The sequence below is a fragment of the Anolis carolinensis genome, chromosome 2 (assembly GCF_035594765.1).
Source record: "Anolis carolinensis isolate JA03-04 chromosome 2, rAnoCar3.1.pri, whole genome shotgun sequence".
NCBI classification, from domain to species: domain Eukaryota; kingdom Metazoa; phylum Chordata; class Lepidosauria; order Squamata; family Dactyloidae; genus Anolis; species Anolis carolinensis.
The window spans coordinates 67,015,369-67,038,605 of NC_085842.1; the positions used below are offsets into that span (position 1 = coordinate 67,015,369).

The following is a 23,237-nucleotide window of genomic DNA, read 5'->3' on the forward strand; positions in this document are numbered from 1 at the left end:
GTTATTGGGGTTTTCCCTGTTTAATTTAAAACTGCGGTCACTTCCATTGAGAAGATTTTGAATAGAAATCCGCTTTTGTTAAGCAACTGTAATCACCAAATTGTAAGCTGCATTACACAAAATGAGACTTTGGAGGCCACATAACTCAATATGGTCGGCAATGACTGGAAGTGGCCCTTCAGTTTCTGAGACATGGATCTTTCCTATTGCTGTCTGGAAATGTAAGGAATTTTTGCTTGAGGTCTTTTGCATGCAAATCATATATTCGTACTTTGCCACTTTTCTGTGTCACTTTCCCAAATAACAGGTTTAAATAAAAATACCATTTGCGGGGATAGTTGAGAATTATCATTTCCTTTTGATATCTGTGTCTACAGGTGACTTCAAAATTTCCAGAAATTCTTATGGTTTTTTTCTGTGGTTATAGGCTGATGGAAAGAACTTACCAGTGAATCCTGGCACTATGGAAAAGTTACATAGGCACATTGATTCAATTATACTTGCTCAACCAGAAGATTTGCAGGGCATTTTGACCAAAACAGGCTCAACATGACTAGGTGGATTTTTTGTGCAGCTGGATGCATTTCATCAGACCTCTCAAAAGCATAATGGAGACACTTGGAGAATCAATGGATTTAAAAAAGTATCCTGTAACAGAAACAGATCATGTTAATGATTATTTTAAAGCAGCCTTTAAACTCATCTTAATATTTTGTTTATATGTTTGTATTTAAAACTTAAGTGCTCTTATTGTAAAATCTGCATTTATCGTGACCTTTTACATGCAGGTCTGCAACACAGTGCAAATATTGCAGAGTAGTGCTCTGCCCAATTCTGTTAAACTCAGGGGAGCAAGACTCCTATTAATTTTAAAGACTATCCCACTTAAGGCAACTGCTAATAGCTCCCCATTGAGATTTTTTTTATACTACCTCCTGTAAAGATCTCAAAAGCCAGTCTACTAATGTAGTAGCTTCTTTTTGATATTATAGAACTACTTGCCAAACCACTTTAGCTGTTGGAGGCACAGATATGGGGCCTTCTATATTCCTCCTTCTCTTTGTCATGCTGTCTTAGATCAGAGTACTAGCCATAGTCAGGTATGATATGCCAATTGTGGAAATAATTGCTGCTAACCATTGGCTAAAACCAAGCTTGGAAGCTAGTCCAATATCACAGTAAGCTACTATTATCTTAGTCGAGGGTGGTTGGGACTGGGGTCCATGGATACAAAGGAGAAGGTGGAGGTATGCAGTGTGTTAAGATGTCCTTGAACACATCCACTTGCTGTGTATTAAGATGCCCTTGAACACATCTGCTTGGATTTCTGAGTGAAGTGGGGGCTTTAAATGTCCAGTGAACAATACCGATCCCTATTTGGCCTCATTTTTCCTAGAACAGAAATAGCTTAGCTAAATTATCAAGTAATTAATATACTTGCTACTCTTCTTTTTCAAAGAATCTGTGTTTCCTCTTAGTTGTTGGGCAAGAAATTTCTTTGGAATGATGGGGTGAGGGAAGAGATGTAGTTTCTTCTCCCACTCCAACATGCAGGCATTTTTAAAACTTTAAAATCAAATTAAATGAGTGTTTCTCATTAAAAAAAATTTACACCTACCTTATCATGGTAAATCTAAATTTTAAACTGCAGCACTAAAGTTCAAATGTTAGACATTCATTGACTCAAATTTTCTGTATAATTAACGAACTTCCTTGTAGAATTCCTACATACAGCTGTCTCCTACTCTTTCCTCATGCTTCCTCAAAGGTTACCTTCTCTTGAGAAGTCTTTGGATCCTTATACTTGCATACCTGTATAATTCTTTCTATGTTTACTATGCCCCCATTCCCCCTCTTCCTTTATTTTCCTGTGTCTGTTAAAGATTGCAATTCCTTTAGAACAATATTACTCAAAGTGCTAGACCATGAACCCTTGGCTGCTGGTCCCTAGCAAGTTGCCAAAAAAACACTTGTAGCCATTTGGCATTTGGTGTGGTGCCAGGGCCTGGCACAGTAAGGAGAAAAATCTGCTTCCTGTGCTAAAATAAGGGTCTGTCATTTAATCTATGTAACAAGCCATGTGCACTGATGATGCTGTAGAAATAAAAGCAGTGTTCACCTATTACTCGTAATTGCAAAGAAGAGGATAACATGAGCACAGTGTGCAGAACACACAGCTGCATTAAAGCATGTTTCTGGTATAAGGGAGGAGAAAAAATGTTTCAAGGGCAGCTTGCTCTTATGTGAGATGGTTTTCGTTGGGCCAAGTATACCCCCTGCATGTTAAATATGAAAGTTTATTTTCCTGTTTTGTGGATTTGTGATTAATCTCAAAGAGCAGACCCCATACAGAAACATTTTTTCAAATATAACCTGTCCCTACTGGTTGGGATGAATAATTTATTCAAAAGGACATCAGTCCCATGGATGTTACAGGAACAGCACTATAACATTTTTGCCTAGCCAAATTTTATAAAGCTTTGGAAGTAGTGTTATAGTATTATGTCATATTTTATGTTTCCTATCTTTAATAAAAGTATAGTCCAAGAAGGAGGACTACAGCTTAGGTGGCAGGTAGCCTGCTACAAGTACTTCTTTGTGAAGGAAATCAGGCATTGAAGTAAAAGGCTGCTTAAACTAGCATGTTTTGTCTGTCTTCCCTGCCACTGCTGTGTGACCCAGGGAAAGTGCAACCATTAATTACCACTGGGAACCAAAAGGATTGCAGCCAATGTGTTTACTATAAATATGCATAATGAGCCATTTCTCATTGGCAATAAATTGTTGCTACCTGCTGCAACAAACATAAGAATTTTATAACTCTGTAGGAAATAGAACTTGAGAGAATCATTTCAAGAATGTTATACCAGTTTTACTGGGTACCAACACTGTGTACATCACTGTTAAGAATGTGAATGCAGAAACAGGACCAGGATAAAAATGCCTTTGTTTGATATTTTGTATCATTTGGAGTCCTTAATTCTAGCTATAAACTGCCATTTGTATTTTTAAGAATATGTATTTTTAATATTCACTTACATGAATTCCAAATGGTGTAAAAGCTGACTTCTGCAATAGTGCCATTATTGCATTAATATGTAACAGTTTTGCACAGCTGATAAGTAGCATTTTTAAAATATGGTCACTAAATCTTCATTAACTGAAGCATTATATTGTAAGTTTGAACTAGCTACATTAGCTTATTTTCAAGATGTATTTTTTTAAAGGAAATAAATTCACTTTTACAGACATGTTTACATTTATTCAGTAAGCCTCATGTAATATGACCCATACACTGTGAAATTCTTGAAATGGAATTTGTGTTTCTTGACAAACAAATTTATCTTTTTCAAGTCTGCCCTCCATGATTTGTTCTTTTTGGAAACAATAAACAGGATGAAGTTTTGTTTTGTTTAGAACATGCATCAATATGCCAGTTCTTTAATCAGATCTGCCTCCTTACTAGCACTGATGCTGTTTGTGCCTTTGCATCAAGCTGAATCACATCCATCTAATACAGTGGTTCTCAACCAGTGGGTCCCCAGTTGTTTTGGCCTACAACTCCCAGAAATCCCAGCCAGTTTACCAGCTGTTAGGATTTCTGGAAATTGAAGGCCATAACATCTAGGGACCCACAGGTTGAGAACCACTCATCGAATTTATTACTATTATATATTATCATCATCATCATCTTATCTCTGCAGAGAAGGCCATTTATTTTAACAATTTGTTAATGCCTTGATGCTATTTAATGTTGTCCTTAGGTACCTCTTGGATAAGATTCCTGGCCCATATATTGTTGTCGAAAAAATGGAAATAGCCACGGCAGCGCTGATAGCCATAGATGGCGCTTCAAATTACTTTTCAATGCTACATTTGCACCTCTTTTAAAAGTATCTTGCCATCTCTAGAATAAAGATGAGACCAGAGCAGACATTGGTGCATCTGTATGTGGGCACTGTTTTTCTATTACAAACAGACAAATTTTAATACTTCTTGACAGATATGGGATATAGCCTTGTAACAGCCAGCATGGCATATTCTGCCCTGATGGCCTTCATAAAACCAGCAAGAAATGGGATGCAGGTTAGGAAAAGAGTCCTCTTTCCCCTGAGGCAGATCAGACTCTTCAAGATTTGCCATGTTCAAAGTACCAGGGAATTCTAATACTTTAATTGCCTTGTGCATAAACATCGGAGTGAAAAGGCCCTACATGATGGTACAGTATTATAGAAGCACTCTCACCGTCATTGTGTCTCCAAATCAGATACTGAGGGAGAATAAATCTTCTGAAGAGTGTGCTAAAGTAATAAGTTGCCTTCTGCTTATTTCAGTTGCAGAAGACTGGCCATAAGAGGCCAAGGGCCGTTTACCCTTTTTTGCCTTATTGGTAGTATACAATGACCACCGTGTCGTACTATTAATCAGTAAATTGTAAATTGTTTGCCTTCAAGTGGTTTCAAATTTACAGCAACCCTATCAGGGCTTTTTTTTTTTTCCTGGCAAGATCTGTTCAGAGCAGGCATACACCAACTTGGGCCCTCCAGGTGTTTCGGACTTCGATTCCCACCATTCCTAACAGCCTCAGGCCCTTTCCTTTCCCCCCTCAGCCGCTTGAGTGGCTGAGGGAAAAAAAGGAAGGGGCCCATGCCTGGTTCAGAGGGTTTGCCTTTTACAAATCCTGAGGCTGAGAGAGTGTGACTTTCTCAGTGGTTTACATGGTCTCACACATTTGCCCTTTCAGAAATTAATCCCAGGAAACCTACCTTTTGGTACAGTTGTCTGTGGGTTAATTCGGACAGTTTTAGACAGTTCATAAAGCAAACAGATTCCAGCTTGCTTTGGCTCCACCATAGCAGCAAATCTGGGTATACATGGCTTGGAGTGGTTTTAATTACTGTACATGGCAAGCGTTTTAACATTTCCAGACCCTAAAAGGGTCTAGCTGAGTAAGTGCTGCTTCCTCAGATATGAAGAATATATACAGGTTTTTGAGCCTCTCTCAAACTGGAGAAGAAGGGGGAGTGGAAAACACAGATTTTAACCTATAATTATATGACTATAACTTGGTATAGTGTTGTTGAAAGCTTTCACGACCGGAATCACTGGGTTGCTGTGAGTTTTCCAGGCAGTACGGCCATGTTCCAGAAGCATTATCTCCTGATATTTTCTCCACATCTATGGCAGGCATCCTCAGAAGTTGTGAGGTGTTGGGAACTAGGCAAGTGGGGTTTATTTATCTGTGGAATGTTCAGGTTGGGCAAAATAACTCTTTTCTGTTTGAGGCAAGTGTGAATGTTACAATTGGCCAGCTTGATTAGCATTTAATGGCCTTGCAGATTCAAAGCCTGGCTGCTTCCTGCCTGAGGGAATCCTTTGTTGGGAGGTGATTAGCTGGCCCTGATTGTTTCATGTCTGGAATTCTTATGTTTTCATAGTGTTGTTGTTTGAAACTGCAAGGCATTTTTATGCTAATCAAGGTGATTAATTGCAACATTCACACTTGCCTCCAACAGACAAGAGTTCGTTTTCCCACCCTGAACCTTCCACAGATATATAAGCCTCACTGACCTAGTTTCCAATATATTTATTTATTTAATACATTTATATCCCACCCTTCTCACCCAGAAGGGAACTCAGAGTGGCTTACAAATTATATGTACATGCAATATATTATATTATTAGCACAGCACAATATCAGCATTATATATTACTATATTATACTATACCTGTATACAGTTTATTTATTTATTTCGTGTCAAAAGCATTGGTACAGCAAATACATTTCAAATAATGGAAATAAAATAGAAAAGAAATCACAAGCAACTAAATAGTTTTGGACCAAAAGCGGGCAACAGCAACCGCATTGTCTGTAGCTTTAAACAACTCCTCCTCCGTACATGAGGCAGGGCATTGTGGGCAAGCATACATATGCTGAGTTGTTTGTTCAGCTCCACAGTCACACAAGGTGGAGGATTCCTCCAGGTAGTGCCACCTTGCCAAGATGTCTTTTGATCTGCCCACTCCACTTCTGAGTCTGTTCAGGGACTTCCAAGTTGCCCATTCCTGGTTTGCCCCGGGAGGAAGACCCTCTTGGGGGGGCCATCCAGTTAGAATTGCCAGGTTTAGCTGCCCAGAGAGACACCCTTGCTGTTGCTGGAGGAACATCAAGAAGAGTGGTGGTTCTCATGAAGCCCTTCCTTGATTTGAGTCTGGTGGGAGGAGGGTGATAGCCATGCAGTGAGTGGCTTTCACAATGTTCAACCTTTTTTCTCTCACCGTTAGCAGCAACTTCCCGTCGCACGTCAGGAGGGGCAATGCCAGCTAACTTGTAGAGTTTATCAACAGGTGTAGGTTTAAGACATCCCGTGATGATTCTGCATGTTTCATTCAGTGCTATGTCCACCTGCTTTGCATGGGCAGACTTGTGCCAAACAGGACAGGCATACTCTGCAGTTGAGAAAGACAAGGCCAGGGCTGATGTTCTTATTACTTGTGGGTCTGCTCCCCATGCGCTGCCAGTCAGTTTCCGCAGGATGTTATTGCGTGCAGCTACTTTGTGCTTGGTGTTCATGCAGTGTTTCCTATATGTTAGTGTTCGGTCTAAGGTGACACCAAGGTATTTAGGATGGAAACAGTGTTCGAGCTCTTGGCCTTCCCAAGTAACTTTCAGTTTCCTGTTCGCTTCGCGGTTACGTAGGTGGAAAGCACACACTTGTGTCTTGGCAGGGTTAGGCTTCAGGTGGTTCTCTTTGTAGCAGCTGGAGCGATCTTTCAAGGCATTGGTGAGTTGCTTTTCAAATGTTTCAAAATCTTTTGCTTGTGTTGTAAGGCCAAGGTCATCAGCATATATAAAGCTCTTTGTGAGTGGTGGTTGTGGCTGATCGTTCGTGAAGATGTTAAATAAGGTCGGTGCAAGAACGCTGCCTTGGGGTAAACCATTCTTTTGCCTCCTCCATCTGCTTTTCTGGCCCTGAAACTCCACATAGAAGCTGCGATTTTCTAAGAGGGTCTGGACAGTTTTTGTAAAGTCAAAGTCCCGGGTGATATGGTAGACTTTATGCAGCATTTTTCTATGTTGCACCGTGTCATAGGCTGCCGTAAGGTCCACAAAAACTGTTCCCGTGATGCAGCCTTTCTCGTAGCCTTCCTCGATATGTTCAGTCAGATGAAGAATTTGACCTGTACAGTTTTTCCCTGGTCTGAAACCTGCTTGTTGTGCAATAAGCTTGGGTTCGATAACAGGTCCTAGTTGATTTAATAGCATCCTCTCATAGACTTTATATAGATGACATAAGAGGGAGATTGGTCGATAGTTCCTGGCATTGGAGGCATCTTTACCAGGTTTTAAGATGGCAATTATCTTAGTTTTCCTCCATGCTCTGGGAATCTGTTTGTGTGCCAGGCATTGATTGTAGAATTTCAAAAGCCAGTTTTCAGCTTTGGCCCCCAAGTGTTTGATTTGCTCCATCATCAGGTCATCTAGGCCAGGTGCTTTACCAGTCTTCCATCGCTTGATGGCTTCTCTGAGTTCTTTCAGGTTTAGAGGAGAAGACAACTGGTGGGTTTCAAGTTCTGGCACCCTGTTGATTTTCATCTTTATTCTGCTGCAGTTGGTTTTCCCATTCTGAATTAGCTGGTGAGCTATCTGGTCTGCTGTCACGTTCGTGTGTCCAGGGTTGACCAGAGGGTCGCTATCCAGGCGTCTCAGCAATTGCCAGGCTTTTCGGTTACTCTTGGACATGTCCAGGTTCTCAAGCAGCTCTATCCAACGGTCTTTCTTAGCATTAGCTAAGGCTTACCTGTATACAGTAATGTGACATGTAATATATCTATATATATAAAAGAGTGATGGCATCAGGGCAGTGGACAAAACAACAAAAGTACAGGCCCCGCAACCTCGAAATTTGACAACACAACCCATCATCCATGCCTCCAGGTTGATACAACAAAAAGAAAAGAAAAATAAAGTCCTAATTAGAGGGAGAGGAATAATTGCTTTTATCCAATTGCTGCCAGTTTAGAGGGCTAATCTCTGCCCACTTGGTTGCCTAGCAACCAGCCAAGGGACAGCCAGGCTTCAGTTCGGGGACAGGCTGATTTAGGCCTCACTTAGGCTTCTTCCACAGATTATCTGATTTTAACTGGATTATATGGCAGTGTAGACTCAAGGCCCTTCTACACAGCTCTATAACCCATTTATAATCTTACATTATCTGCTTTGCACTGGATTATCTTGACTCCACACTGCCATATAATCCACTTCAGTGTGCATTTTATCCAGCTGTGAAGAAGGGGCCTCATATAATCCAGTTCTAAGCAGATAGTAGAAGATTATCAATATACAGTAGAGTCTCACTTATCCAACATAAACAGGCCGGCAGGATAAGTGAATATGTTGGATAATAAGAAGGGATTCAGGAAAAGCCGATTAAACATCAAATTAGGTAATCGTTTTACAAATTAAGCACCAAAACATCATATTATACAACAAATTTGACAGAAAATGTAGTTCCATGCGCAGTAATGCTATGTAGTAATTACAGTAGAGTCTCACTTATCCAACACTCGCTTATCCAATGTTCTGGATTATCCAATGCATTTTTGTAGTCAATGTTTTCAATATATTGTGATATTTTGGTGCTAAATTCATAAATACAGTAATTACTACTTTTTCTGCCAAATTTGTTGTCTAAGATGATATTTTGGTGCTTCATTTGTAAAATCATAACCTAATTTGATGTTTAATAGGCTTATCCTTAATGCCTCCTTATTATCCAACATATTCGCTTATCCAATATTCTGCCAGCCTGTTTATGTTGGATAAGTGAGACTCTACTGTACTGTATTTACAAATTTACCACTACAATATCACAATGACTTTAAAACACTGACTACAAAAACATTGATTATGAAAAGGCAGACTGCGTTGGATAATCCAGAACATTATATAAGTGAATGTTGGATAAGTGAGATTCTACTTTAATATGAAATAATTACTGGGATAGAATAATGCAGAACAATATAATCTCTAAAACCAGGACAGTAAATAAACAGGGGAATTCCACACAGGAAACAATCAGGGCCAGCTAACACCTCCCAACAAAGTATTCCCATCATCAAAGTCTGGCAAATCCTCTGTTTTCTCAGGGCCACAGACAGTAGACGCACATAAAATATCGCAAACAACACCACTCTGAAAACAAGGGAATTCCAGACAGGAAAGAATCAGGGCCAGCTAACACCTCCCAACAAAAAATTCACTCAGGGAGGAAGCAGCCAGGCTTTAAAGCTGCAAGGCCATTACATCCTAATCATTTTTCCTAATTGCAGCATTCATACTTGCCTCCAACAGACAAAAAAACCCAATCAGAAATATTGTATATTCACAACCTTTAGGAAATAATATCCCCTGATGGCGCAGCGTGTTAAAGCGCTGAGCTGCTGAACTTCTGGACCGAAAGGCTGCAGGTTTGAATTGGGGGAGCGGAGAGAGCCCCCACTGTTAGCCCCAGCTTCTGCCAACCCAGAAGTTCAAAAACATGCAAATGTGAGTGCATCAATAGGTACTGCTCTGGCGGGAAGGTAACGCCGCTCTATGCAGTCATCCCACATGACCTTGGAGGAGTCTATGGAAAACGCTGGCTCTTCGGCTTAGAAATGGAGATGAGCACCAACACTCTGAGTCAGACATGACTGGACTTAATGTCAGGGGAAAACGTTTACCCTTGACCTTAACTACCACCAGTTCCTCAATACTTTATTTCCCATACCACCATATTTTGCCACAGCAATGCGTGGCCGGGCACAGCTAGTAATATATAATTAACATTATATTGTATAATATAACTCACAACCTCTGAGGATGCCTGCCATAGATGTGGAAAAAACATCAGGAGAGAATGCTTCTTGAACATGGCCACACAGCTCGGAAAAGTCACATCAAACCAACTTGGTATAGTTATAATAATAATAATTATTTCTTATAACCCGCTTCCATCTCCCCGAAGGGACTCGGGGCTGCTCACATGGGGACAAGCCCTAAAAACATCAGTTTGATGTACAATTAAAACACAGTACAAACTACAAAATTAAACATAGCAAAACAATTATTTAAAACATCTTAAAATTAAACACAACCATATCAATTACAGAGCAAAGTGGAACTAGTTCTCAAAAAGTGTCTCAAAAATAGTTCCCCCAAAGCTTCTTTTGGCCTACAATTACAAAGTGCACAATGACGTGTCTGACGTGACGACGGCAATATCAAAACAGTGAGAAACACTGGCCAAGAGAGAAACAATCCCGTCGGCTTGAACCATTGCCCCGGGATCCTTTTCTGAGCCGCGCCCAGAGGAGCTCCCCCTGCCGCCCTAAGTGGTACAGACCAAGCCTCTGCTCGCGTGGGGCCTCCTTTTGTACCTGGACTGTACCACTCAGGGCGGCAGGGGGAGCCCTCCTAGGCGCGGCTGGTCCGCCTCACACTGCTTCCGGCGGGCTAGCAGCACCTTATGCCTCCCAGAATGCACTGCGGCAAGAAGAGGCGGACATGAAAGCACGAAGGAAGGCAAAGGTTGTTAGGGAGCTGAGTCCCGCCCCTTCCAGAACCGCCTCGACTCTTTTCCGGACTGCATTTCCCGTCGTGCCTTGCTCCTAAAACCCGTAAGCCTTGAAGGAGGATGGCCGCTGGGAGTCGTAGTCTTCCTGATTACTTACCGAAAGGCCTCTTCCTTAGTTTTCCCCCTGCGAGGATGTGGAGGCCGCGACGCGATTTGGTCCGCGTTGGAACCGGGGCAGGAGTGACGTGGCGAGCTGAGCGAACAAAAATGAGCGAGTGGGCTCGCCGGGCACAGACTTGGAGCTTCCCTCCCTGACAGCAGAGGAGGAGAGAACGACGACGACGGGAGAGGACGGAGGAAGGAACGCGTACCCGTCTTCTGCGCCGCCATGGGCCTCAGCTTCTCCTCGCTCTTCTCGCGCTTCTTCGGCAAGAAGCAGATGCGCATCCTCATGGGTGAGAGCCTCACGCATCGCAATCAAGGCCGTTGGCCCCGCTTTGGCTGCTAAGCTCGAATGCCATGAAGGTCTTATGATTTCATAGCATTGAGCCACAGCAATTGCAAATGTCCAGTTGCATTCATTTTACAGTGTAGACCAGGCCTGGGCCAACTTGGGCCCTCCCTCCAGGTGTTTTGAACTTCAACTCCCACAATTTCTGACAGCCTCTGGCCCCTTCCTTTCCCTTTGCTTTCGCTTAAGCGGCTGACGGGGGAAAAGAAAGGGCCTGAGGCTGTTAGGAATGGTGGGAGTTGAAGTCCAAAACACCTGGAGGGTGGGCCCAAGTTGGCCCAGGCCTGGTGTAGACGCACTCTCTTGTCAATGTTGGCTGCCAAGGTAGCGTAAATGGTCGACATTTTCTCTAGCGCCCCCTTCTTGCCTCCGCCCGGATAATGAAACCCATTGTGTTGGCAAATTAGGATAAAATAGGGTCATGTTTATCACTAATGACTGAGCTTAGTGAAATATACTATTTAATTGATGAGTCTCCACAATTAATTGTAATTGGTTTTAAATGTTTTTAGTGCTTAATATTTGTTTATATCTTATTTCTGCACGTTATTATGCTTTGTGTTATTTTTGTCTTGTATTTTATGTTAAATGTGCTTTGATTTATATTGTATTATATTTATACACTGTGTATTTGCATTGTGGCACTGAAGTGGCCAAAATGTAAGCCACTCACACCCTTCGGGGTGAGAAGAGCAGGGTAGAAATATAGGGAAGGAAGGAAAGAAAAGACAGGAAAGACTGGTCTCTAGCAGCAGTGGTGCAATCGGTTAAATCCTTGTGCCGGCTGATCTGAAGACCTGAAGGTCAGCGGGTTGAGTCTGCAAGACGGGGTGAGCTCCCATCTGTCAGCCCCAGCTTCCCATGTGGGGACATGAGATAAGCTTTACCCAGAATGGTAATATATCCAGGAGTCCCCTGGGCAACGTCTTTGTAGACAGCCAATTTTCTCACACAGAAGAGACTTGCGGTATATTCTCAGTTCGCTTCTGACACAATAAAAAAGCCTATGAAATTTTCAAAATGAAACCTGAAGGTATTTAGGATTCTGGGATCCGTACTCAGGCCACACAGCAGTGTGTTGCTCTTCCCTTAGAAACCTGGTCCCCCAGCAGTGTAACCTGTGTTCTTTCTATAGGACAGTTTTTGGATGTGCATTGTCCACCAGTATTACATGTCTTACTTACATTCTGTGTTTTATGCTTGGTTTCATTTCTACATTACATATTTCTGAGCCATGCTTCAGAAAAGGAGGTTCAGTGTTTTTCAAGGTAGGAAGTCTGTTTTAAGTTGGTTTAGAGGTAGAAAGTAAACATTGCTCAACTGAACCACAGGCCATCTTAATATCTTTGGAAAATATTTTCTGAAGCCCAAGTTTTATATTTTTCAAATGGATACAATTTATGTTTCTAGTTGGTTTGGATGCTGCTGGAAAAACTACACTTCTATTCAAACTGAAGCTAGGAGAGATTGTCACTACACTTCCTACAATTGGTAAGAAAATAAGAACACTTTATCTTGCCAATCTTCTAGAAATGGCAACTTTTAAAATTTTGTAAACAGACTAGAATAAACAGAAGTTTGCCATTAAACATACCAGAACAAAATCCATATGATTCCTTCCCATACATATTTTGTGGTATATATGGCTATGCTCATAATTTTTCATGAAGAAGAGTTGCTTTTTTGGGTAGGAATAACAATGAAAGAGAGCCTTCTGAAACCAGTGTCATGCCTTAATATTAAAATATGTGTGTCTAGAATACAACATAGATTTTAATGATGTTTTATGTTTGGTTGCTTCAAGACCATTTTTTCCTCTGTTTATAATGATGATCTAGTAAAAGAATCTCATAGAAAGCAGAAGTGGTCTACAAACAAAAATCAAAGGCATTCTTATACAAACAAAACTTGTTTTCTTAAACATTATTTGTACCTTGTCTTTTTAGACATGACTAAGTAAACAAATCAAGCAGTAGCAGGAATTCTTGATAGTTTCTATATATTTTATTCATATGATGCTCTCTAGAAAATTAATGCCCTCCCCACTTATCACACATCTAGACACTCGTGATTGTATTTATACAAGTTGACCTTATGCTACAACATTGTATGTTCAGTGGTCTCTATTCTCATAACAACTGCTTTTTGCCTTCTCTATAGGTTTTAATGTGGAAACAGTAGAGTATAAAAACATCTGTTTCACTGTTTGGGATGTTGGTGGTCAAGATAAGATTAGAAGACTCTGGTGGCATTATTACCCGAATACACAGGTAAGTTCTCTGACATCTGCCAAACAAAAACGGTTTAATTGACTTTAATCAAAAGCTGTACTTTCTGTTAAATATCCCATGTTACCATGAATTGCCCATACAGAGATAATTTCTTTTTATTTATTTAAGGCATTTCTGTCTTACATGTGGTACTACTCTGCCTGACAGACCCAACATGACGCAGCATAGATAAAAACATTTTAAAAAATGCATAGGTATAAATTTAGTAGATAACCAGATAAGACATTTCTCTCTAGTCTTGGTAGGAACAAATATATGATATGAGGTATTCCATTTAATACAAAGGACTCGACACTTTGATGCATGATGGGTTTCTGAAATGTTCTCATCTTAAATTGGAGCTAGAACGGAAATACTACTGATGTGCCAAAATTAATGACAGATGTTGTATGCAACCTTCCTCTCTAAATACACGGAAAAGTTCTGCATTAGCTCTATTTCCAGATCATTCTTAAGGGTAGCATTTTGCAGAAAGCAAATACAAATTAGAGGAGAGGGGCAGGCAAGCAGTTCACCAACCAAAGCTGGTAAAAGGCATTTCTAACTCCCTGTGGGCATAGCAACAAAGAGCAGGAGTATACATTAATGGGAACGTGTTATTTATGGCTTAGCATGTTCTCATTCAAATGTTCTTCATTTTCCTGAGTTTTGAGATCTACAAACTATCATTTCTGTCAGATTATTTACATTCATACAGCTCAAAATTAACATGAGATCAGACTTAGCTATATCTTTTCCAACCTTATAGTATTCTATTTGGGATGGAATTAACAAGAGTAACAGTTTCAGATATAGCTAGTTTTATTTTCAGTTCCTTAAAGGAAATTTGCAGCAGTCATATACTGAATTTATATCCTAATGTCTTCATCTGTGTCCTAGTATTGCAGATCTTTTTCTCATGAAGTTTCTTTAATACATTTCTTTCAGGGCCTTATTTTTGTGGTAGATAGCAATGACAGAGAACGAATCGAGGAAGCTGCAAAAGAACTGCAGAAAATGGTATGTCTTTTTAGCATGCTTTCAAAGATTGGTGGCTTGCTGAGTTCTCCCTCGCTAATAAAGGAGAGAGAATTTTCAAAAACACCATAGGAAAACCAAAGTTCAGGATATCCAGTAGCACTGTTCTGTACTCTGAAACTGCAAGAACACACTTTCTTTGTAGTTTTGGTTATAGGAGCTGTCAGTAGAATTTAACTAGAATGATTTTTCCTTTCAGCTTGCAGAGGATGAATTGAAAGATGCAGTGCTGCTTGTCTTTGCAAACAAACAAGACTTGCCAAATGCTATGGCAATCAATGAAATGACAGATAAACTTGGCCTTCGGACTGTGCGTAACAGAAGTGTAAGTACAGAAGTTTCTGTTAACAACATGCTGGTATCTATTGTTCTTATTCTGAAGTGTCTATTGCATGGGTAGTGATTTTGTGGTCTTTCATATGCTGTTGAACTGCCAGCTGTCTTTAGCCATAGTATGCCTAGCCAATAGTTTGGATAGGAGTTGCATTCCAAGAGCATGGGGAAGGCTACATGTTCCTTATCCATGGTTGAATTATTTTTTCCTTATTCCTGCTTTAATTAGTTTGACCTTATGAACAATAAATGGAATAGTGCTTTCCTATTTGTCATGAAAAGCAGCTTGTGATAATTGGAGCACTCTTTGTAATGGCATCCGTTTGGGAAGAAAGTCCAATTAGAAGCATCAGTCTACTCATACTGCATGATTGGATCACAGTTCCTCAGTGTAGCCGTGTGTTCCTTGAACCCACGTTTTTCTTGACTCAGGAGACAATTATTATTTTAGGAGGGAAGCCTGTTTGCCCATCCTGGCATTTTTAGTTGTGTTATATAATGAGTGGTCTAGAATTATCTCTTACATCATGCATGGCAATTTCAACAAATGACAATGTTTTAAAAGATTGCTTGTTATGAAATTTAATAATCCTCTTCCTCCTTCTCAACAGTGGTATGTTCAAGCTACCTGCGCCACACAAGGAACTGGTCTGTATGAGGGACTTGACTGGCTGTCAAATGAGTTATCAAAACGCTAGCTGAAACTGGATGACTTTCACACCAGGGACATGTTTGATATAAGTGGCCTAGGCTTGTTCATTAAAATTAGGTTGCATTTTGGTTACTATACAGTATTGAGCTGGTTTGGGCAGGATATTGCAGCATTTTGACTTATTTTGGTGCCAATTATTGTTCATCAAGCTACATGTTGCCAAGGTAACAAGTTTGGTTTTAATTGTTTATTGGTGAATGTATCTTCATGAAGACAGACTTTGCAAAGACTGAATGGATTATTTCTAATGTATTTCTTTGTGTATACCTCTTGAATTTTAAGTTTGTCAAACTGATATGAATGTGTGACCAATTCTTTTTCAATAGTTTTTTTGTACCTCCGAATAAACAGATCTCTATAATCTTTGAATTGTTTTCAATTTAGCAAAAAATCAAGATGGGGAGTTGAACTTGTGTTTATGGCAACCTCACTTATTTTGTAAGATTTTCTTAGGCAGGCTAAGATATTTTCTCCCTCTGAAATATAGCATACCAGAATCTAGTATTCACTGGTGATCTTGCACCCAAGTACTAACCCTGGCCTGACCCTCCTTAGTTTCCAAGATCAGTCATGATTTGGTACCTTGAATATTGGCAAGACATTTGGGCAACATAGTCAGGCATGGCAACCTCATTTTTGTGGAAGCTCAAGAATTTGTTGTCTTAAAACAAATGTGGGTGTGGTAGATTACATGAAACACCTATCACGTGCTTGTGATTACAATCCTGATTTTCTTTCAACATAAAAATAACGATGCTGCAGGAAGTATGGATTAACCCCAAGTCATATTGTGATCATCCCTGGAACGTTTTATTTTTGTTTGCTTCTTTAAAAAAAATAAAATGGGCTTCCAGACATCATTGGTCTCATAGAGATGGCAACATGGCCTAAAGTCAGGCAAAATCAACCCTCAGAGCCTTTGTTGTTTTAAATCTGAGAATTAAAACAAACCTGTCATGGGCAAACTATATTTTAAAGAAACACACATTTACACTACTGTATGCTACCAAAGCTAGTCTTGATTCTTTACAAACACTTGGAGATCAATGTTCCTTATTTAGAAAGAAATACTGCTCAAATATAGTCATGATTTTTATTTATGCACAATGAATTTGGTTTATACAGACAAGATTCCCCACTTCCACAGGTCACCTGAAGGCAGGAAATTCTGCCAATTTAGTTTTGGAATGCTAAATTAATATGGGTAGTTTCATGTGGGAAGCATACATGTTGGCTACTTGTCAAGGAACATCTACTTCCCAGAAGGCAATATCAAGACACTGACAGAATACACTTTTCTTCCAAAATCATTCCAGTTATTCAATTTTTGAAAAACAAATTTAACTTAAGAAAAACACTTTTGATCACCATTTTAAAACCACCTGAAAAGGCAATCGTATAATTTAACTTCAAAAGAACGTTCATTGTTGACAAATTTTCCTATCAAAATAGAAAAATGAAGCACTGGCTAAGAGCATTCCAGATATCAGAAGTTACAAAGAACTGAGAATTTGGCATAAAGTTAATGATGGACATGTAAACACTTTTTAACCTTTGTCTGTAAAAAGTTATGACCAAGTTGCCCAAAAATAGCCAAAACGCCTTGCATAAAGGCAAAATATCCCCCCCCCCCTTTTAAAGTCTACTTCCATTTTAAATCACATACTAGTGCTATGTGATCTGAGGGATGTGAAACACTTGGTAAGGCCTGATGAGTGGTTACTTCTTCATGACTTGGCAGTGGAATTACTTGTTCAACTTCCAAAGCATCTGCATCAATGAAGATGTAGTCCAAACATCCATGGAATCCTCCGACATAATTGGTATAGGCTGGTTCTCCACAGGCACTTTTAAGTCTGAATGGATGAGTCAGAGACATGCTGCAATGTGGTTCTTCTCCGTCTGATCGCCAGTCCTCATGGTCTTCAGCAATACTGCCATTAATGACAAACCCATAGGTTCCAGTTGATGGTGTGCTATTAAAATCACCACAGAATAAAAGAGGTGTGCCAGGATACAAGTCATGTGTTACGTGCCTAAGATGTGATAATGCTATTGCAATTTGAATCAGACGGATGTTTCCACCTAAGGATGCAAGACAAAAAAAGGAAAAAGAATCTGCTTTTGTCATCATGTTCCATCAAAAAGGTGAAAACTAGAAAAATGTAATATACTGTTTATTCAATGTGATCAGCTATACCTAGAATTCTTTCCTTACCATTTTTACGTGTAACAAACAACTCCAATTAAACATCCATTCATTTTGTTCATTTTCAATTTGCTGTATCCTGTCTCTTAATGGGAATTTAACCCAAACTCTTCTGCTACACATGGTCACGACGTTTCTTTCCTCTGGTGGAGCATAAGTTCAGGCATTAATTCAGAAAGATCCTCTTCCCATCCAGCACTATTCACTTCTTCATTCAGCAATGGTGTAACTTGAGACATTACTTCTTGTGGCAGAAGTCAACACGATTATCTATGTTATAATGGATAACTAGGCTCTTTGTACCCAAACCTCGTACCCAAAAACAAAACCTTCACAGAAATTAGCAAAGAAATTACCTTTTGGGTGCCAGTATAGGTGAGTGTTGGCAACACAGATCTGTCTTGAAGGATCATTTATCGTCTGAAGAACAGAAACCTGGAAGAAAAGCTCTTATGAGTTCTTATATAATACAAAAAAGACTTCTAAGAACATTTGCAACATTAAAAAGGACTTTTACAAACAAATCTGTGATAGTTTAACTCGCATTGTAAAATTAGATTGGTTGCACTGCATTTTACCTTTATCAGTGATCCCCACTGCTGAACATTGTGAAACTAAATGTTACTTTCCCCCTCATCCTGGCATCAATGTTAAAGCTCTATTCTTTTTAAAACTGACTTCAGATCTGTTGATAGTCTCTCTAACTCAACTAAACAATTATTTGAGTGATATTTGACAGACGCAATATTTGTGTAACACAAGCCAACAAGTATTTTTCATCAGATATAGTTTTAGGTCATTCTTACAGAGTTTTTGCGCTGAATTCAGATCTGTGTTTATTTTTTCTCTACCACGTATAATTTTTGTGATGAGGCTAATTGAATAATTAGTGCATTTAGGCACTGATATCAACAGAATCTAATTGATATCATTGCATAAATGCTTTATTTGATTAGCCTCATCGCAAAAACTATAAGTGATAGGAAGAAAAAAACCTCCGATCTGAAATCAGCACAAAAACTCTGTAAGAATGACCTAAAATTATATCTGATGAAAAATACTTGTTGGCTTGTGGTTTTTCTGTGAAAGATAACAGACACCCTGCCTCTCAGCATCCAGTAATATATGCATCATAACTCTTCCATCCCCTCTTATCAGCATTCACATTAATGATCATTCCCCTAAAGTATGGGAGTGCAACATATCTCATGAAAACCTTTATATTTAAAAAAAATACATTACGTATTGCTTATTTCACAAACTGTTCCAGGCAATCTTAGGGCACATCTACACTGACCACTTAGACCAGTTTCAAACTACTATCAGCGGAAGTGGCTTTGCTATGCAAATGATAGACAACATAGGAAATTCTGGAACTGATTCAAGGCCTAGATGGTAAATACACAAACTATGGTTTTAGGATCAATCTCCACGCCACCCCCCCAAATGAGCAAGTTCAAATCAATGGAGCACTTTGGGTGTCCACATTGACTTACACTCTAAACAGCTCATTTTGCCCTGCGATGTAGTTTACATTGGCTTGCACTGATGTGCATTAAGGGCTTTTTTTCAGACTTTGCTGCAGACTTTGCTTATGTTGGTTTAAAGCTCTTAAAGTGCTCTGCAGTGCACTTTTGCACCACATGGTCAGAGTTGATAAGGCAATAGAAAAGGATCACAGAGCCGGAAGAAAACAGAAGGGCCATCCAATCTAATCCTTTTGTCATGAGATCCTTCTAGCCAATTACACTACAACAAAATTTGAAAAAAAAATTATGTCCCTTGTCTGAAAGTGTTATTTCCTGTTTAATTGTGTGGTACTTACATTAAAAGTAGTTATACTTGAGACTTTGCTTTTCTGGCTATTATTTCTTTAGTCTACTCAAGGCATTTTGTTTGTAATTTTCCTTAATTAAAATATGCCATTTTTAACCTGTCAATGTGCAGACTGTAACACAGAATCATAGAATCATAAGAGTTGGAAGAGACCCATGAGCCATCCAGTCCAACCCCCTGCCAAGAAGCAGGAAAATCGCACCCCCGACAGATGGCTGGCCGTCCAGCCTCTGCTTAAAAGCTTCCAAAGGAGCCTCCACCACACTCAGAGGCAGATAATTCCACTGCTGAATGGCACTCACCGTTAGGAAATTTTTCCTAATGTTCAGGTTGAATTTCCTTTCCTGTCGTTTGAAGTCGTTCCGCATCCTAGTCTCCATGGCAGCGGAAAACCTCCTCCCTATGACTTCCCATCACATGGCCCTCATAATGTCTCCTCTCAGCCTTTTCTTCTGGAGGCTAAACATGCCCAGCTCTTTAAGCTGCTCCTCATAAGGTTTATTCTCCAGACCCTTGATCATTTTAGCTGCCCTCCTCTGGACACATTCCAGCTTGTCCACATCTCCCTTGAATTGTGGTGCCCAGAATTGGACACAGTGAGATTCCAGGTGTGGTCTGACCAAGGCAGAACCAGGGAGCATGACTTCCCTGGATCTAGACACTATACTCCTATTTATGCAGGCCAAAATCCCATTGGCTTTTTTAGCTGCAGCATCCCATTTTTGGCTCGTGTTTAATTTGTTGTCCACGAGGACTCCAAGGTCTTTTTCACACGAACTGCTGGCGAGCTGGGCGTCCCCCATTCTACATCTTTGGATTACATTTTTTTCTGCTTAAGTGGAGTATCTTGCATTTGTCCCTGTTGAACTTCATTTTGTTAATTTCGGCCCATCTCTCTAATCAGTTAAGATAGTTTTGGATTCTGCTCCTGTCTTGTGGAGTGTTAGCTATTCCTCCCAGTTTGGTGTTGTCTGCAAACTTGATGATCATGCCTTCTAGCCCTTCATCTAAGGCCTAAATGGTTTTAGCCCAGCTTACCTGTCCGAATATATCTCCCTCTATGAACCATCTTGGAGTTTGCAATTTTCTGGGGAGGCCCTGTTCTCGGTCCTGCCTTCCTCACAGCCGAGAGACAAGGCCTTCTCAGTGGTGGCCCCTTGACTATGAAATTCCCTCCCCAAGAATATTAGATCAGCTCTCTCCCTTCTGATCTTTTGTAAGAGACTGAAAATGTTGTTTTGTGACCAAGCCTTTGGAGAATTGGTGTAATCGATATATATGGAATGATGTGCAATGACTTTTGGAATGGCCCAGATTATGCTTATGGATTATCTGATTAATTGTGAATGTAAGTAAGTAAATAAATAATTTTCACAGTTGACCACGATGGAGAAATAAAGATGTTGAACAGAACTGGGCCCAGGACGGAATCCTGCTTATGGCACTCTACTCGTGACTTCTTTCCAAGATGAAGATGTAGCATTGGTGAGCACCCTTTGCATAGCCAATTACAGATCGACCTAACTGTAGTTTTGCCTAGCCCACATTTGACTAACTTGTTTGCCAGGTCATGGAGGACTTACTAGTCGAAGGCCTTACTGAAATCCAGGTACTCTACATCCACGGCATTCCCTGCATCTACCCAGCCTGTAACTTTATCGATAAACAAAGTTGTTGCAGTTCAGTAAACCTTTCCTGTGTTTTTTTTAAATGACAGAACCAATTAGGAAATGACATGTTTAACCCAGGAACAAAAACCATGTTACAATACATAGTGTTATAAGTATTATATTTGTATCCTATTTTATGTCTATTATTGCGGTCCCATCTAACAGTGAACATGTACTGCAATTTCAAGGAAATGGCTTTGTTGTGCAGGTGACAATGACATAGGGAACCTGGAACCAATTAGAGCAGGCCTGGGCAAACTTGGGCCCTCCATGTGTTTTGGACTTCAACTCCCGCCATTCCTAACAGCCTCAGGCCCTTTCCTTCCCCCCCTCGGCCGCTTAAGTCCAAGTTTGCCCATGCCTGAATGAGAGGCCGGGATGGTTGGCATGGGCGCATGGAGGGCTCCCTACCTGGAGGACGGAGGAGCGCTGGAGCACCTTGTCCCGGAGCGCGGGGCAGGCGTCGAGGGCGTGGCGGAGCGGGCTGTGCGCGGGGTCGTCGAGGAGGGCGCGGTGGAGGGCAACGTCGTGGCGGGTGAGGAGGCGCAGCTTGTCCCTGCGGAAGAAGGTGGCGAGGCCCTCGTGTTGGCGCTCCTTGAGGCGGAAGAGCCCCTCCAGGCCGGCGGCGTCGAGCGCGGGGCCCATCCCGTCGGCGAAGGCGGCGCGGTCCACCTCCTGGAGGCAGAGTAGGTCGGCGTTGTAGCCGAGGAGCTCCTTCTGGAGTAGGCTCTGGCGGTAGTCCATCTCGAGGGCGTAGGGCGCGCAGTAGGGGTAGAGCACGGTGCGGGAGAGCTCGCTCTGGGCGTAGGCGTCGGCCAGCACGTTGTAGCTGACGGCGCGGAGGGAGGCGGGCCCGGCGGGGCGGCGCGTGTAGAGGTGGCGGGCGTCGAAGGAGCAGGCGCCGGGCCCGGCCTCCACGGGCGCCCCGCTCTCCGCCTCGCGCGCCGCGCCCCGCCGCCCCTCGCCGTCGCCCGGCGTCACGCGCACCTTGAGGCGCCGCCCCACCTGCGCGTTGCCCGGCGTGAACACGCGCCCCGCCGCGCCCGCGATGGCCTCCCACTCGCCCGGGCCGCCCTCCTGGAACCAGCGGAAGAGGCAGTGCGCGGCGGAGCCGAACTCGGCGCGGAGGCGCGGGCAGGCCGGGAAGCCCGCCAGGAGCGCGCGGGGCAGGCCCAGCTCCAGCAACGCGGGTGGGTTGCGCTCCACGCGGAAGCGGGCCTCGCCGATCTGCAGCACGGCGCCCTCCTGCCACGCCTCCGCGTTGGGCACTTCCTCCGGCACGGCCTGCCCGTCCTGCCCGAAGAGACGTACCGAGGGCGGAGGAGGAGGAGCCGGAGGGGCCGCGGGGGAGGCTCCGGCGGCCTCAGCCTCGGCCCGCGCCTTCTTGCTCTTCTTGGCCGCCTTGGCGCCGCCCTTGCCGGCGTTGGTGGCGATGCGGGCCAGGGCCCGGCCCAAGGGTTCGGCCTGGTCGCGCTGCATGTGCCGCGCGCTCCCGTCGCCCAGCACGAAAGACACGCTCAGCTTCGGCTCCGACGGCACGCACCGCACCACCACCGCCCGCTCCATGGCACGAGGAGGAGGAGGGAGAGGAGCGGGGCGGCCTCCGCAGCGCCTCAGGCCGAGAAGGGCTCTCCGCGCCCCGCACAGACGCCGCCACATCAACCCCGCGCATTCATGCCCCGGCTCCTGCCCGCCGCTCCTCCTCCTCAGTTGCCAGGCAGCCGCAAGGGCCGATGGGACAATATGGCGGCGGGGAGGCCAAAAGGAAAAGTGCTCTGAGAGGATCGCTAGGCTCGCCGGAAATGACGTCCGCCCTGTGAAGGCCGGGTAGTGCGTCTGAAAAGGAAAAAGGGTTGCTGTGAGCTTTCCGGGCTGTATGGCTATGTCCTAGAAGCATTCTCTCCAGATGTTTCGTCCGCATCTATGGCCTTGCATCCTCAGAGGTTGTGAGGTCTGTTGGAAACTAAGCAAGTGGGGTTTATATATCTGAGGAATGTCTTGTCTGCTTGAGGCAAGTGTGAATGTAGCAGTTGATCACCTTGATTAGCATTAATAATAATAATACTTTTATTTTTATACCCCGCCCCATCTCCCCAAAG

The 23,237-nt window shown here is 42.3% G+C and overlaps 3 protein-coding genes across 6 annotated transcripts in view; 2 read left to right on the forward strand and 1 right to left on the reverse strand.

The window, feature by feature from the left end:
* Nucleotides 1–3,249, forward strand: part of dennd6a (DENN domain containing 6A) — a 32,924-nt gene extending 29,675 nt beyond the window's left edge. Inside the window, exon 20 of one of the 2 annotated variants that reach the window (XM_062969873.1) lies at nt 378–3,249. In XM_062969873.1, coding sequence (XP_062825943.1) covers nt 378–452 — 75 coding nt within the window. In that variant the 3' untranslated portion in view covers nt 453–3,249. The remainder of the gene's footprint in view (nt 1–377) is intronic. The other variant, XM_003217758.4, reaches the window with a different exon arrangement.
* Nucleotides 3,250–10,682: 7,433 nt separating this feature from the next.
* On the forward strand, nt 10,683–15,786 carry LOC100565035 (ADP-ribosylation factor 4). Of its 2 annotated transcripts, XM_003217713.4 has the most exons (6): nt 10,685–11,014; nt 12,481–12,561; nt 13,231–13,340; nt 14,289–14,360; nt 14,578–14,703; nt 15,323–15,786. In XM_003217713.4, the coding sequence occupies exons 1-6, from the start codon at nt 10,948–10,950 to the stop codon at nt 15,407–15,409; spliced, it is 543 nt and encodes a 180-aa protein (XP_003217761.1). In that variant the 5' UTR covers nt 10,685–10,947; the 3' UTR covers nt 15,410–15,786. The 2 variants fall into 2 exon arrangements, with proteins under 2 accessions (XP_062825948.1, XP_003217761.1); XM_062969878.1 differs by lacking the exon at nt 12,481–12,561 and having other exon boundaries at nt 10,683–11,014.
* A 716-nt stretch (nt 15,787–16,502) lies between these two features.
* Nucleotides 16,503–23,073, reverse strand: pde12 (phosphodiesterase 12). 2 transcript variants are annotated; one of them, XM_062969874.1, is made up of 4 exons: nt 21,550–23,073; nt 17,989–18,067; nt 17,642–17,775; nt 17,315–17,508 (listed from the first exon to the last, which is right to left on the reverse strand). In XM_062969874.1, exons 1-4 carry the CDS (start codon nt 22,795–22,797, stop codon nt 17,491–17,493), a joined length of 1,479 nt encoding a protein of 492 aa, XP_062825944.1. In that variant the 5' UTR covers nt 22,798–23,073; the 3' UTR covers nt 17,315–17,490. The 2 variants fall into 2 exon arrangements, with proteins under 2 accessions (XP_003217760.4, XP_062825944.1); XM_003217712.4 differs by lacking the exon at nt 17,642–17,775 and having other exon boundaries at nt 16,503–17,508; nt 21,550–22,951.
* Between the last annotated feature and the right edge of the window lie 164 nt (nt 23,074–23,237).